At 37.9% G+C, this 15,713-nt stretch overlaps 3 protein-coding genes across 5 annotated transcripts in view; 2 read left to right on the top strand and 1 right to left on the bottom strand.

Annotated features, from left to right (window-relative positions):
* LOC117780358 (protein bunched, class 2/F/G isoform) overlaps positions 1 to 3,100 on the top strand; it is a 119,868-nt gene extending 116,768 nt beyond the window's left edge. For all 3 annotated transcript variants that reach the window (XM_034616855.1, XM_034616859.1, XM_034616860.1), the window contains one exon: positions 2,511 to 3,100. In XM_034616855.1, coding sequence (XP_034472746.1) covers positions 2,511 to 2,987 — 477 coding nt within the window. In that variant the 3' untranslated portion in view covers positions 2,988 to 3,100. The remainder of the gene's footprint in view (positions 1 to 2,510) is intronic.
* A 2,566-nt stretch (positions 3,101 to 5,666) lies between these two features.
* LOC117780359 (solute carrier organic anion transporter family member 1A1-like) lies at positions 5,667 to 10,724 on the bottom strand. The gene is made up of 5 exons (XM_034616864.1): positions 10,502 to 10,724; positions 10,246 to 10,434; positions 9,159 to 9,315; positions 7,802 to 9,099; positions 5,667 to 6,677 (listed from the first exon to the last, which is right to left on the bottom strand). The coding sequence occupies exons 1-5, from the start codon at positions 10,566 to 10,568 to the stop codon at positions 5,941 to 5,943; spliced, it is 2,448 nt and encodes an 815-aa protein (XP_034472755.1). The 5' UTR covers positions 10,569 to 10,724; the 3' UTR covers positions 5,667 to 5,940.
* A 1,396-nt stretch (positions 10,725 to 12,120) lies between these two features.
* LOC117780366 (V-type proton ATPase subunit S1-like) lies at positions 12,121 to 14,052 on the top strand. Its single transcript, XM_034616879.1, has 5 exons — positions 12,121 to 12,203; positions 12,256 to 12,361; positions 12,420 to 12,645; positions 12,849 to 13,418; positions 13,574 to 14,052. Exons 1-5 carry the CDS (start codon positions 12,139 to 12,141, stop codon positions 13,789 to 13,791), a joined length of 1,185 nt encoding a protein of 394 aa, XP_034472770.1. The 5' UTR covers positions 12,121 to 12,138; the 3' UTR covers positions 13,792 to 14,052.
* Positions 14,053 to 15,713: the final 1,661 nt, after the last annotated feature.

Raw genomic sequence — 15,713 nt, 5'->3', positions numbered from 1 at the left:
AAGGAAAATAAAATGATGGGCACAATGTCACTACGTCAGCCAGAAAATTGGCTCTACGAGATTTGGCAGAAGGGCTACGACAGTCCCTGCTATGTGATGGTCCCAAATGCAAAAGTATGTATCATCGAAAACAGAAAAAAAAATACATAATATATAGCTGGGGAAAATAAATAGCACCAATTTACAAAAAAAAAAATTATTTATTTACAACGATTCTAAGAAAAATTATTACAATTTCTTTATATACGAAAAGTAAAATTCGGCAACGTTTACAAAAACTAAATACAATAAAATGTATAACCATTCCAAGTTAAATTATTATTACTTTCTTAAATATAAATTTTTGTTAATATCGCATTTTAAACTATATGTTTTTTTCATCTGTAAGACAAAGAACTGGTGCTATAATTTTGTCCACAACTGTATGTATACAAAAGAGCACGAAAGAGGGAGAGTCAGTGAGAGAGGGGAGTAGGGAATATTTCACCTGCAGTTCTATTGATTTTTGTGCATATATTAAATATATAAATATAACGGAAAAAAAAACCTTTTAGCCTGTCAAACGCATCTCAAAACTGTCAATCTCTGTGATTTTTGGCTTTTTCTTGGCTTAAGCTTTTTTTTCATGTCAAAAATTCCTTTGTACAAGCAAAAAAAAAAATAAACGGCATGAAAAAAAACAAATGACAGAAAGAAAGAAAAAACAAAAGTAAAGACAACAAAGAGCACATGGAACAAGTAAAGACGCCTTTAAGTCGCCATATTTGTATGCGTGTGTGTGTGTGTGCGAGCAAAGTGCAGCAAAAAAAAAATAGAAAAAGAAAAAACAAGATGAGTTTTTAGTGTCTACCTCTGAACCACGAACTCAACTTGAAACTCAACTCAACACAATTCAACTCAACTCATCCCCCAAATATTTTAACATTTTTTTCTAACATTTTCTATTACATATTTAATTGATTTTAGAATAAATAAGTAATGTTAATGATGTTCACACCTGTCTGTTGGCACATTAATTATTTGTATATCCCCAAAAAAAAATGGCATAAATAATAAAATTTATATATATTTGGGCTATAAATATTAAATGTCAAGTCAGTTTGAACCAGTTTTATACTCAATAAATTGATTAATATTAATCACCTTTTTCCAGTTTCTTTTTTTATGCGCAGTTTGCAAAGCACTAATTGATATATGTATTATATTAAAAACATAATAAATACTATCTATATTAAATATACATATATGGAATACAGTCTTTGTTTTTTTTTTTGGGCTTCATTGACAGATTTATGCATGTTTCAAAATCCCCGAAAAATCGCATAATGAAAAACGTGCAAATATTTATAGAAATTTGTATTTAGTGGCGCGTTTTGTTGATTTGACAATTTGACCATTTGGCAATTGGCCCGGCCAAGAAGAGCAAGCGAGACGAGGCGACCATGCCTCATTTTGTCATGCCTATAATTCTACATTTTATTTTGTTTTTTTACGACATTTGATGACTAAGAAAATCGCACACGAAACGCGCATGAAACGCGCGCGATTTGCCAACGTGGCAACAAATAAAATTGTCTAAGCAATTTTTAACTCTTTTTCTTGTTATGGGATTCCCACACTTTAAATGTGCAACTCTTTGTGGCAATTTCCGAGTGAAAATCAGGACAAATCATTAAATTTGATGTGAAAATTGGTTAAAAGTAAAATGCGTGTATTTATAGAAAGTAAATGAGAAAAAGAGGAAAATGCTGTCATCTTTTTATTTCATTTACGTATAAAGAGAAGAAGCGACAAAACTCACCTGTCTCTGTTTTTTGTGTTGCACGTGCCACATGCAACGTAAGCGCTGCCAATGCAAGTAAAAGAGAGAGCCAGAGTGAGGGCGACAGTTTAAGCAAAATCTATCATTGTTTTTTATTTAACTGTTTCGACTTGGTATTTAGCCGTCTCTTAACGGCACTTCCAACGTTTCATGCCACACGGAGGCACGCGTGGCGTGTTGTTGCCATTGGCAGTGGCAATAAAAGTGGCAATAACATTGGCATTGACATTGGGCCAACAAATTATCCCCCCACCCCCATGAAACACGCCACTTGCTGAACAAACATCGAAAATGATTTATGAATGAGTCGTCATCATACAAAAACACATAGTAATTAAGTGCGTTGCCATCGATTTCTACAGTTAAAATGTTCTACAGTTTAAATTTAGCGCCATTGTTCAATTCATATCGATAGACATCGTATTTATGGGCAGCGCACTGTTGCCACTGTTAACTAACATGACTTACGCAGAGATCACAGGGATAACAGTGCGCTGTTATACAACATGTTTGATCTATCGTTCGACACTTTTAACTCACAGACTTATGCAAAGAGCAGACAACAGGCAACAGTGCACTGTTATGCAACATGCTCGATCAAAACACTCATGTTTTTTTTTCTTGTTTAATTACAAATAACAAAAGCAATGTTACTAATTTTATATTTTTGCATTATTTATATTTGCAGGATCTGGTCAAATCGCATCTCATGATTGCGGTGCGTGAGGAGGTTGAGGTGCTAAAAGAGCGCATCTCCGAGCTAATGGATAAGATCTCCAATCTGGAGCTGGAGAATAACATACTCAAGTCGAACATGTCGCCAGAGACGCTGCAACAGCTGCAAATGCAGCTGCAAATCGCTGGAAGTCAGCAGCCAGCGGCGGTGGCAGCGCCGCCCGCAACGCCAGCAATTCAAGCGCCGCCGCAAACAGCATCGGCGGCAGCAGCGTCGGCGTCGACAGCAGCGGCTACAAGTCCAGCGTCAACAGCAGCGCCAGCGACAATTATTGCTAATGGCAGTGCTGCTGAGAATGGCAGCAGCAACAGCGGCAGCGACGCAGCTGTTACAGCAGTCACAGTTGTTGAACAGGCAGCTGCCAACGGCAGCAGCGGCGTCGGCGTCGCAGCAACAGCGGCTGTTAGCACAAATGGACCAATGTCCTAAGCTGTCTGTTAGTTTGTTTTACTCGTAATTTTTAAAAAATATCCAGAGCAACTGGAATGTCGAAATAATGAGAATGTCAACTTAAACTTTGTCCAAATTTGTTGTGGCAAGAAATTTGAGACAGAGCGAAAAGCGATAGCAGCCCCCTCCCCCCCGCACCCTCTATAACAGCAATGGCAACGGCAACTTTAACAACATCAAAAACAACAAAGTATTACAAAAGAGTAACAGGAGGAGGAGGAGGAGAAAGAAGAAGCAGAGAACATGCTGCTGTTAAAGCTGCGCGCTGTTAAAGTTGCTGCTGTTGTTACGGTTGCTGTTACGTTAGCAACTGCTGCAGACGCCATTTTGTTAATTTCTCGATTGTGATATTTGTTTAACACATTACTTCACACATACATACATACACATATATACCCACACAGACACACGTACATACATACAATATACATAGACATAGCTGGATAGACTGCGTGTGTTAACAGTCTGTTAACGAGCGCTCTTCAGCAGCGCGCGCTGCTGGGCAATTTAACATTCACATTTCCGTTAACATACAACAATTTCTGTTATTTTAAATGTAATTTTAAACGCTCTTTATTTTTTGTTTATTTGTGAATTAAAATTTGTTTCATGTTATTAACGCTCGCAGAAAGTTGGGTAAATTAAATTATATGTAATAAAAAAAATACACAACAACAAAATTGGCCTCAAACACATACTTAAAACAATAGAAGTAGAATTTGAGCCATCAAGAAAAATGTAACAACAAAGCTAAATGATTAAATGATGATTAAATATTTGGCAGGTGGATTGAAAAAGAAATGTAGAAAAATATGTGATAATTTGCATTGTGCATTGTAAATTGTAAAAAGCAAAAAGCAAAGCAAGAAAATATCGAAGCAAGCGCTAAGAAAAAATAAAAAAACACTTGAGAGTCAGATCAACAGATTTCAACAATTTTTATTCAAATAAATCTAATTGTTAAAAAAAATATTATAAAAACACAGACACTGATTATGAATACATAAATATGTAAACAGCATGCTGCTATTTTTATATAATTTAATTATTTAATTAACAATTCTTATATAGTAAAAAAAGAAAGCCAAGAAAATTGATAAATTAATCAAAAATTAAAATTGTGCATTTTTCAAATTAATTAAAGAAATCAAAACAAAAATGAGAAATAAATTTACACAAAAAAAATCACGCTTAGAAAATGTTGTAGAATATTATGAGATACTTTTTCACACACACACCAACACACATACAGGCAAAACAAACAATATAATTAATTTAATTGAAACAAACAAAAAGAATACAATTATTGTAAATATATAAAAGTATGTGTGACAATTGAAAACTTATTGAAAAAAAACAGCAATTGAAAATGCGTGTGAAACTTTAAAAGTATGCACCAACCCTCCCCTAAATCAACCCCCCCCCCCCCATACCTACATATAAAACATGCAAGAAGAAGAGATGGAAGATTGAAGATAAAAGATACTGGCTGAATAATAAGCCTAATATGAATTGTATATTATTAAGCAAAAGTCGTCCTATTTTTTATTGTTATTGCAAATATTTAGTTAAAAATTAATATTAAGTTCGAATTTTTGTAGATTTTAAAAAGAAAATCTGTTGTAAGATTTCTGTTACTCTCACTCTCTGCCGCATAGCCACAACTACAACAACTACAAAAACAAAAACAAAAATAATTACAACAACAGAAGAGCATTAATTAGCTGAACTGAAAGCAAATAATTAGATAACAGAGAAAGTGTGTTGATCACCTGCCCCGATTTGAAGTGCGCCCCGTAGATGCCACAAGCTTTGTATGTGCAACACTTGCAATTTGCAACAACTCAACTCGCCACCTGCGGAGACTCAATTTGTCTAAGGTCGGCTGAAATAATCAGAAAATATATAAGAGATGATAGTTATTAAATAATTAAACTTTTAAGATACTCTACATGAAACGCACAAAACTTGACAATCTACGGGGCACACGATCGTAAGATCGTCAGGTGGCAACCCTGTCGCAGCCATCCAACTAAAGTAATTGTTTTAAAGTATTCTTTTGTTTTCTTTTTTTTATTTAAGGACATTTGTCATTTGTGTTTGCTTTACATGTTTGATTTTTGCTCCCCATGATTGATTTAGACGCGTTAAGTATATTTTTTAAGTCTAACTATTAATTTATTAATTAGTTTGTAAGAGATCAACAAAAGATTAAAACAAATAAATCAAATGCAAAACATATATATTAAACTAAAGGAAACAATATAACTATAATAAACACCAAACAAAAATACAAAACAAACCAAATCACTTTTCATTGGGATTAAATGCGGGATTTCAGATCAACTCGAATACGAAGAATTCTTGCGATCTCTCAAGTGACTGTTTCACTCGAGAGTAACTCATAAATATTCCACTCAAGCGTAAATCATGGATATATTTTTACTCAATTTAAATATGACAATCAAAATTTGGCTGATTTCTGAATAAAGAAAATTCGCTTAAATCGAATTTTTACTTGCTGCTGATATTTTTACCTGATCGAATTCAGCTTTTGAAGAGACATTTTTTGAAGAAAATGGCCAATATATCAGGCAAACAGAATCGAATAAAGGCAGCCAATCGTAACACCAAAAAGACGAAATAAGGAACAACATATTTGTATTTATTTGTAAGTTTGTGTTTATTTACTGTTTTTCGTTTAGTTTATGTTTGTATGATTATAACTATTCTGTATTTTAGTGCTAACTCATATAAGGATATCCAATTACAGGATATCTCTTTGTCCAGCACTTGTAATGACATGAAATGTATGGATACAGTATTAATGCTATAAATAATCAAATGTAATTGTTAAGAATACAAAACGCTGAAGTATACGAACTAATGTCTACATATTAAAAAGGAAAGTAAAATACATTTGTGCTTATCCTTAAAAATCTGTTTCAGGACTTTGGGGTCTAAGATGTAGATCTTCCTGTTGACTTGTGACAGGAAGTGGAGAAACCACACTGAAATTTCCTGCCACATCGTGACCCTCCTCCTGCTGGGTGGTGTTGGGTAGCTCCTCCGTCAAGGGCTTGGCAGGATTAAAGGACTTAAGGGTGCCCAGCTGAGCACGCACATCCGACTCGGACAGATGATGCAGTGGGACATTTGCAGGTACCGCCAGGCGCTTCGGACTTGTGCTGCCGTCGTCGCGCTTACGCTTGTCGGGCGGAAAGACGACCTGGGCATAGGTGACTCCGCTGCCATTCGGCTCCACAATACTCTGGGCTCCCGAGGAGTCGGTGAATGAGCTGGGATGCCGGAACACGGTCGTCTCGGGTCGCAGCTCAAGCGCCTGTGGTGCATCCCGACGATGCATCGGCGAACCCGAAGTTGCCGTGGTTGCCGTAACCGGACTGCCTCCTCGTGGCAGTGTCGAGGCAGGGGCAGACACTGAATCCTCGTGTGGCACGGGGGCATACAGCGAGGGTGTGTAGTCATTGTCGGTGACCTTGCAGTTGTAGAGATTGAGACCCTTGGCATAGATGAAGACCAGCACGTCAAAGAAGACGGCAACCAGTATTAGACTGGCGGTCAGAATGTCTAGGATGTTGCCGTGCTTGGGCGTCTCCCGCAGCAGACATCGCTCGTAGTTTGGCGCCCAGTAGACGCAGGTCGTGCCTGTCCAGAATAGAACACATTATCATTATTAGTTATGGAATACATAATCATTATTAGTAAACATGTGAAAACAACCATAGAAATTTATATAGAATTAAACTATATCATATCAACTATGTTAACATGAAGGAAAACCTAAGGACAATCCCTGTTTATAACTGAAATCCTAGATTTGAATTCAAAACACTTATATAAAAGTTGTTATCTTTAAAAAAAAATTACATTTCATTTACAATAGAGAACAAGTTTGGGATTATTTTGGCAATTTGCGAAAAACAAGAGAATTTTTATAAATTAAACATGCTTTACCCATCAAATTAAAAACAAATCTCGCTGCACTGATTTCATTTTGTTTCTGTTTCACCTTCTTCCTTCTTCACAGTCAGCAGCAGGGCAGAGGCAGAGACAGAGGCAGAGGCAGCGCTGCTGACTTCGGATATGCACAAACTCATACGAGTTGATTGTGCCTATTGAGCTTTTTATTTAGCACAATCATTGTTAAGACAAATGAACAAAGCATGAATTAGCTCAGAGAGCAAAAAAAGTTGGCACATTTGAGTGCTTTTAAATCAACGGTGAACACATGTGCGCATGCAAGTTTGATCGTTTGAGCCGTATGGCAAAACAAAAGCACAAAGCCGTTCTCTGGTGTGTACGAGCATTAAGCTCAGGAGAGCAGCTGTGAAAGATTTGATTCTCGCGGAGTGCACAAAGCTTTTATTGGAAAGAGCTTGCATGCATGCGTGCTATCAAGCGTCTGTGGATCTTGTGGAAGCTAAGAGTGCTGCCGAGAACAAGCGCTGCTCTGATTGGTCACAAGTGTGTGTGGATGTGTGCAGCTCTCTCCTCTCAGAGCGTGTAAAGCACTTTGCCTTGTACAAATTGGATAGCGATTGAATAATACAGCAAATTGTTCTTTTGCATTAATGCTAAATATCGTTGAAAGTAAAATTCGTTTTAATAATGTCACTATGGAGGGCAAACTACAATTAGTCTAGGCCATTTTTCGTAATACGTTTCCATAGATGTCCACAAATAGAACGAATTTAGGTTTTCCCATTCATAAGTTGACAAAGGAGGAGTTTATAGTTGATGCTTTATCAAAGTGACTAAGGAGGACTTACGTGTGACCAGATCGTAGCTGAGATGTGCGGGAACATAGGCGAAAAGTCCGACGATCATCAGCTCGAAGGCGAGGGCGAGAGTCTTGTCCTGGGGCAGGACGGAACGGAGGGTGATGAGGGTCTTGCCGATGACGCTGATGCCGAGCAGGAAGGCGGCGGAGATGCTGAGCACCTGGAAGATGATGATCTTGTTCTGGCAACTCTCGGCACTGCAGGCACCAGGAGTGGCTCGGGAAGTGCCCGCATTGTTGGCTGTCTGATCTCCCAGGCAGCTGCATCCCTCGTACAGCTCGAAGCTGTTGATGGAGGCTTTGCGGGTGCAGCCGGCGTAGCAGGGCGAGAAGTAGGTGACGGAGCTGTTCTCCGGGCAGACGGGCATGAAGGCGGTCGGAGTGCAGAGGCATTGACTGGCGCAGTAGGGCTGGGTCAACTTGCCACCCACAACTCCGGCAATGGCGCCCACATCGCACTGTATGAAGACGTAGCCGACAAAGATAAGGACCAGTTTGAGGCCCAGACTTATGTTGATCCCCGCTATGGTGCGGGCCGAGAGCTGTGCCTTGGATATGACCAGACCGGCGACGAGCATGCCCACAGCCATGACTGGAGGCTTCAGGAAGTAGGCCACAAAGGCGGATCGCCACTCCTGGGTGAGACCGTCCTGCTCATTGTACGGCAGAAAGAAGCGACTCTGCAGATAGTTCTCCTCCTGCAGATCGAAGTTGAGGACACCGCTTTGCAGGAACATAATGCTCAGCAGATTCAGCATGAGCAGTCGATTCGAGAACAGTCGCTTCAGAGATGGCCAGAAGTCCGTGTCATCCAGGTAGGTGGAGAACTGGCTGCCAAATCCGCGCAGATTCGTCTGCTCCATAATCCGCTGAGCAGCCTGGTGTATGACCGTCTTGGGCAGACGCTTGGGGAAGAGTCCCAGGAGCACAGCGCCTACAAAGATCAACGGCGCCAATATAATCCAGCCGAGCCACCAGCCCACATTGGTCAATCCCACGCCCAGCACCAGAAACGAGCCCACCTGCTGTCCAATTGCCCGTGCCGCCAGGATGACGCCGATCACAGCCGGACTGTCCTGCGACAAGGAGTTGTCATCAATGTAGCTGACTCCCAGGGTGTAGTAGGCCAAGGATCCCATGCCCAGTGCCAGCTGGAGCACAAACAACATGGCCAGTGTCAAGGTGCTGCTCTGTGCCTCCGTCAGCGTCAGCTTTTGGAACTGTGCCAGCGATGTGGCACACAAGTTGGCATCCACCAAGGCATCCTCGGACTTGGCACCATCGGCACTGACAACAAACAGATACCCATTATTCAACTGAGACAGAGAAAGGCAGCTCCTACTCACAAGTTCATTATGGAGGGGATTACGGCGATGACACAGGCCACCGACTGAAGCATTAAGGTGCCCACGAGCCACTTGATCGGGTGATAGACATCGGCCCAGTAGGCAAAACCCAAGGCGAACACAGCCTGGAAGAGTCCGCTGCTGACCAAGAGCCAATCTACAAATTGAATACAAAACACAATTATTCGTATGTCATCTATGCATAAAGGATAAATGAGATTGGAAATATGTAGCCACTATAGACATAGATTAAAGGAAACCTTTTAATTGCCACGTTTTCTTATAATTTTCTATTAAATTAAATTACCTTAAAACCCAAAAAGCGAATTAAATTATTGAAAAAAAGACAACGAGTTTAAATAGACAATCTGAACAATCAAAACAGCGATTTGAATTTAAAAAAAAACCTGACAAACAAAGAACTTAATTATTTACAAACTTTACTTAAAATTCCATATTCGCCAGGGGAATAGTTTAAAAAATCAATACGTTGTAATAATTGTAAAAAAATGCTTTAAATTTTATAAATATGAAATTTGAAAAACAAATAAAGTTGTTGAAATAAACAAAAATGAAATCAAATTATGTTTTACCTATATGTAGTTGTTAATTTAATTGAATTCAATTAGTTTTTTTTTTCCTTTTCTTGTTACTTGTAACTTAACAAAACTAATGTAGCTAATGGAGTTTTTTTTTAACCATTATTACTAATCATCAGGCAGAGATATACATATATATACTATACCTATGACAATTCTGAGTAATCGTAATTCTAAACGTTTTAGACAACTTTGATGAATATGTGCTACAACTTGGCCAATTGTTGTTATGATTACACATTTTAAAATTCTATAAACTACTACGAATGCACACACACTTAAACATCTGGTGACACACTCAGTCACACACACACACACACACACACTTAAAATCATAAACCATATCGCAAAACTGATAAAGTTCTCTATCTGAAAAGACCTCAGCCCCATTCGGCCATTGAGGCAAACACCTACCAATATAGAAGTTATTTGTTGTTTTTCTACATTTGTTGTTCATTTATTTTTGCGATAAGTTGTGGCTTACTCACCCACTAGGAGAGGATTGTAGCCGTACTGGAAGGCGGCCTGTTTGGCCGATATCCGGAAGTACAATTCGCAAGCTCCCTGAAGTAAACCGGAACTGAGGAGGACTATAATCAGGGTCCGGAGACGGGCGTATTTTTGGCAGGCGGGGCCACGACACCAGCCCAGTCCGATGATGCCACAATCGACGCTGTCTGCGGGGAGAAACACAGGAAATTTAAGATTAGACGGCTTTCAACTGTGGGCCAAGTTAACACAAACCGTCCGGAATGTTGTTGGCATTAACCGCTATCTGTGACAAGTCCGAATTTCGCGTATTCTGCGCCATTTTCTAATTGCTTATTCGAAATTCGATGTTTCATTCGTAATTTCCACTCTGTGAATAGTTTAATTTATTTTTTAATCGTTATAATTTATTAAGTTACATATTCGCGCGACTATTCGAAGCGATTGTCGTTTGTGGACTGAGCACAGGTGAGAGAATACCGCTAGGTGAGCGCACCTTGCCTTTTGATAAGCATTCGTATTTATCTTATCGCTATTTTTATTTCATTTCATTCCTTTTTTATTGCTGCCTGAATTCAAACTTATTGCTCACTTACGCACGGCAACATGTGACCAAGCCCAGCAGCATGTACCCAAGCAGCTAATCTGCAGAGCAGCTCATGCGACTGTCATCTCTAATGTTGACAGCCGCAAGCACAGCAGCATGTTGCTTAACCACTCGATTTGTTGCTAACAGCAACACAAGGCTTGGGTTTCAATTAAAAGCATGACAAAATGCTTACTGCCATGCATTTACTTTTTCAAGGGTTCGTTTAACAAGCAAATTAAACTCTTTATGGAAAATAGAATATACAGGCCTGTTCCAGTTTTCACTTCCACTTTTATAGGACTTATTCAAATGTATTTTCTGACATTGCATTTATGCTAAGTACTTAAAAAATATATTTTATCACATTATCAAACTTAAATTCACCAACTCAAGTGGAATTCAATACGCAAAATATTATCAAATTAAAATTAACATTGAACAGGTTAAAGACTTTTACTTCCGAAAATTCTTGCCAAAAGTAAAAACTGGAACAGGCCCGATAAAAAAAAAAATTTAACATCTTATTCATAATAAATTGTCAAAATACCATTTTTATGGTATAAATTGTGTATATTTGAAAAAAAAATATCCAATAAAATCTAAATAATATATTAATGCCCAGTTCAGACGGGCACTTTTTAACCGACACTTTTTCACCGACACAAAATTGTGCCATTCACACAAATCACATTGGATATCAAACAAAAATCCCAACGGTTTTCGTTTTCACAGAGTCTGGTCACACTTTGAATAATTTCATACAAAAAATGCTTTAACTTATTAGGCATTTGACCGACACCGAAAAACCGGTGAAATGGGACGTGTTCGATTTTCATTGGTGATCATCGGTTTTCGACCGACGATGTCAAATTTCATTAAATCATTAAAAATTTATATCAGTTTGACGGTTCGATTCGGGCTTTTGAGCAATCCGAACCGGATTATGAACCGAACCTTTTAAATTATAATTTCTTTTTTTAATTTACTTCGGTTTTAAAATCAAGTAATATTATATCCAAAAAAAATTTTTTTTTCCATAAAATTTAACCAAGGTTCGAGCCCAAACCTTGGGCTTAGGAGGTATATAAGCCGGTTTGTGAACCGAACCCAAATCTTGCTCTATGGCTCGAACCATTGAACCGAACCTTTACAAAAATTTTGTTGTTTTCCAGTATTGGTTTCAATACAAATATTTTCATAAAGCAAGCCTTGTTATTATCTAGAAATGTGTCTATTTAAAATTCAAGCAAGTAACTTTTCTCTTGGGTTTTTCAGCATGGATATAATCAAGTTTTTTGTAATTATGACAACTCTGGTTGGAGCAGAGCTGCCCATTACACCTCCCGCTTTCATTTGGGGCGTTGATTTGTAAGTCTTGCCCCATTAATTCGCTATTGTTATTGTTACATGCAACACGCAGACCCAAACCTCCGAGTATTTTTGAATTTGTAAACACCAAAATGCTCTTCGATATGTTGCGGCCGTTGCAAGAGGAGCATATGATTATTGTCTATTTTGCGAGCGAGGTAAGTGGCAGTTGCAAGTTGCCCAACATTGCCTACCATTAAGGATTCTTCTTTTTAGTTAACTGCTAAGGATTTTAGTTGCCTGGAACCAAATTGCTTTGAATTTTTGCGTCAGGTGAAGCCATTTAATTTCTACAGCCAGGTGCATCGACCGTTACTGGCATTGCAAAGGATGTCGGAGGGATCTGTGATCTGGGAGGAGAGAGAAACATTGCTGCAACTCCCCTGTCAAAGGAATAAAATACACGCCTACAATTTCACCGATCGCGATTTACAGGATCATGGTGAGTGAGTCTACAAACCAAAACTATCGTTCAAAAATGTTTTGAATAAAATTGAATTGCATAAATATGAATGGTATGCAAGTTGTTTTTTTTTTCGTCTAATTTTACTTTGTTTCATTTCCTATTTAAAAAGTAATGTATTGAAGTCGAATATTGTAAAAGGAATCAAGTCTAACAATAACAATTAAATTCTATCTTTGCAGACCAGCTAATGAAAGCTGTTTCCAACAGTTTGGCATTATGTCCGCTCTTGCAAATCTACACTGCTCACTCGGAGGAGATTTGGGCCATGAAACGCCGTCATGATCGCTTCTACCTCAAAGGCAGTCGACGGCAATTGGCTAGAGAGGCTCCCAATAATCCTGCTGCTCTTCCAACCGTATTACGCCACACAACGGGCCTCATTTCAATTGGGAAGATTGTTTTGGCCGAGGAGGTAAAAAGAGGCTTAATCGTCAACTATAAACGCTCCGAAGTCATCATAGTCGACGAGGCCCCTTTGCGACTGAATTTCGTGGACGATACTAATATACGCAATGGATTCGTGCTGACAATTAGCACCTCGATGGGTCCCCTCTATATAGAGGTACTGCCCACAATGGGCAACTGGCGCATCTCTCGCATTGTCTTCATCGGCAATGTGACATTTATTCCCAGAGACTTGCTATTCTATAGCCAAAAGTTCAGTTTATGCTGTCGATGCTTTACTACATATTCGGAACTTGGAGCACGTCTCAGCTTGTACATGTTCCACATGGATGTGGTCTTTAACAGTGAGTACATCTATACACATAATATACACACTATTTATTTAATGAAGTTGCCATTTCATTGGCACTCATAAAGAAGTAGTCATAGTGAAATTTCATTTCACTAGCATTGAAAAACAAATGATTATAACTAAACTAACTATTTTTTTTCCATGCAGAATACTATTCAGCATTGGATCCGGACTATGTACCAAAGGAATGTTGGCTTTGCGAACAGTTTCTAACACCCGGACTCACCCAGGGAATTTTCTCGGCTTTTATACTGCTTTTAATACTAGCTATAGGTACGAGCATGCTCCTCAGTATTGGACGCAACAAAAGATTCTCCTCAGCCAATGAGCCCGAGCTGTATGTGAAGGGCTATGCCGAACGCTAAGTCTGAGTGTCGGCTGAACTTCAGTGTCAGCCCTCGCAAAGCGAACAAACGTTGCACATTCAGATAATTCACTTGCTTACAAATCTAATCATGATACCGAGCCACAAGAGAGGGAGGACAACTGGAAAGAAAGAGCGGGAAGGGGAGGGATATTAATAGTAATAGTGTCATTGTCGCATTTGTTATTGCTATTGTTATTGTTGTTTATTGTTGCACTCTTCATCTGCGAATAACCCGAATATGAACATAAATATGAATATATTTGCTCGTTATTTGATTTGATTTGATTTGCACGTGGGCCATTGAGTACTACGGGTCGTATGAGTAACTCAATTCTTCAATTGGCCGCTTCAATCGCTCACAGTATTTACAGCGCTTATTTGCTGATAATGATAATAGCGTATTATCGAGCCACAATTATCGCAACGCTTGTAACAACTACAACACCAACAACTATATCACCTGGCCAACTTATTTTTCGAAAGTTTTGAGCCGACAGTTTGATACGCGCCACCCGGCTGCACGGTTCTAATTTCGCCGTACATCGTTCTCTACGCTCACGTTATTCGATTCCTGATACCACAATTGTCAGTTAAAAAAGGAGCTGAGCCAAATTGATATATACATAAAGTGTTTTCAAGTGCCGATAAGATTAATCATTATTTGCTTGCCTTGTGATAAAATGTAAATAATATTATTGAAAAAAAAAAGAACAACAAAGTGTGTCGGTTTAAGTTTTACCTAGTTGTCAGAAGGTGAAGTGGCCTATTAAATAAATATTCTAAGTATTTAAAACGAATTAAAGCAATTACTCTTGCTAAGTGCATTCAGATTTTGTCACTTTTTTACTGAAGTATTGAAAAAGATGTTTTAGATCCCATAAAGTATCTACAGTGAAGAGCTTATATTTAATCTAGGCTCATTGAAATAAATTAATAATATTAAATTGTATATATATTTAGTTTATTAAAATTTATATTCTGCAGATATCTCGATCAAACTTTTCAAATTCCAGTCCTAATATATTGCACAATATTTAAAGAACACAAAATTTAATAGAAATAAGTTATTATTACTTAAAATAATATATAGCAGCAATAGTAACATTCTGATAATGGGAGAAATGAACTGTGAGGGAAAAAAATTTTATTTTCCAAATTTAATGCAGAATCAAATTAGAGGTCAGTAAAAGATAAAACTGACATTCCGAAAGAAAATCAGTTAAGATTTGAAAAAGTTATGAAGGTTTGAATTTCGGAAAAAGTGTCTAAGGGAAAGTATGAGGAAAATTGATAGTGAAGGCAAAAATATTGTATTTTCCAATTTTTATGCAGAATTAAAATAGAGGCCAAAACAATATAAAACTGACATTCCGCAAGAAAAGTTATGAAGGTTTGAATTTCGGAAATAGTGTCTAAGGGAAAGTATGGAGAAAGTGGACAGTAACCATATCCATGGAAAAAATTGATATTGAAGGCAAAAATATTATATTTTCCAATTTTGATGCAGAATTAAAATAGAGGCCAAGACAATATTAAACTGACATTCCGCAAGAAAATCGGTTAAGATTTGACAAAGTTATGAAGGTTTGAATTTCGGAAATAGGGTCTAAGGGAAAGTATGGAGAAAGTGGACAGTAACCATATCCATGGAAAAATTGATAGTGAAGGCAAAATATTATATTTTCCAATTTTGATGCAGAATTAAAATAGAGGCCAAGACAATATTAAACTGACATTCCGCAAGAAAATCAGTTAAGATTTGACAAAGTTATGAAGGTTTGAATTTCGGAAATAGTGTCTAAGGAAAGTATGGAGAAAGTGGACAGTAACCATATTCATGGAAAAAATTGATAGTGAAGGCAAAATATTATATTTTCCAATTTTGATGCAGAATTAAAATAGAGGCCAAGACAATATTAA

Source organism: Drosophila innubila (assembly GCF_004354385.1).
Source record: "Drosophila innubila isolate TH190305 chromosome 2L unlocalized genomic scaffold, UK_Dinn_1.0 4_B_2L, whole genome shotgun sequence".
NCBI classification, from domain to species: domain Eukaryota; kingdom Metazoa; phylum Arthropoda; class Insecta; order Diptera; family Drosophilidae; genus Drosophila; species Drosophila innubila.
Note: the sequence above shows the minus strand (reverse complement) of the source record. Positions and strands in the feature narration are given on the sequence as shown.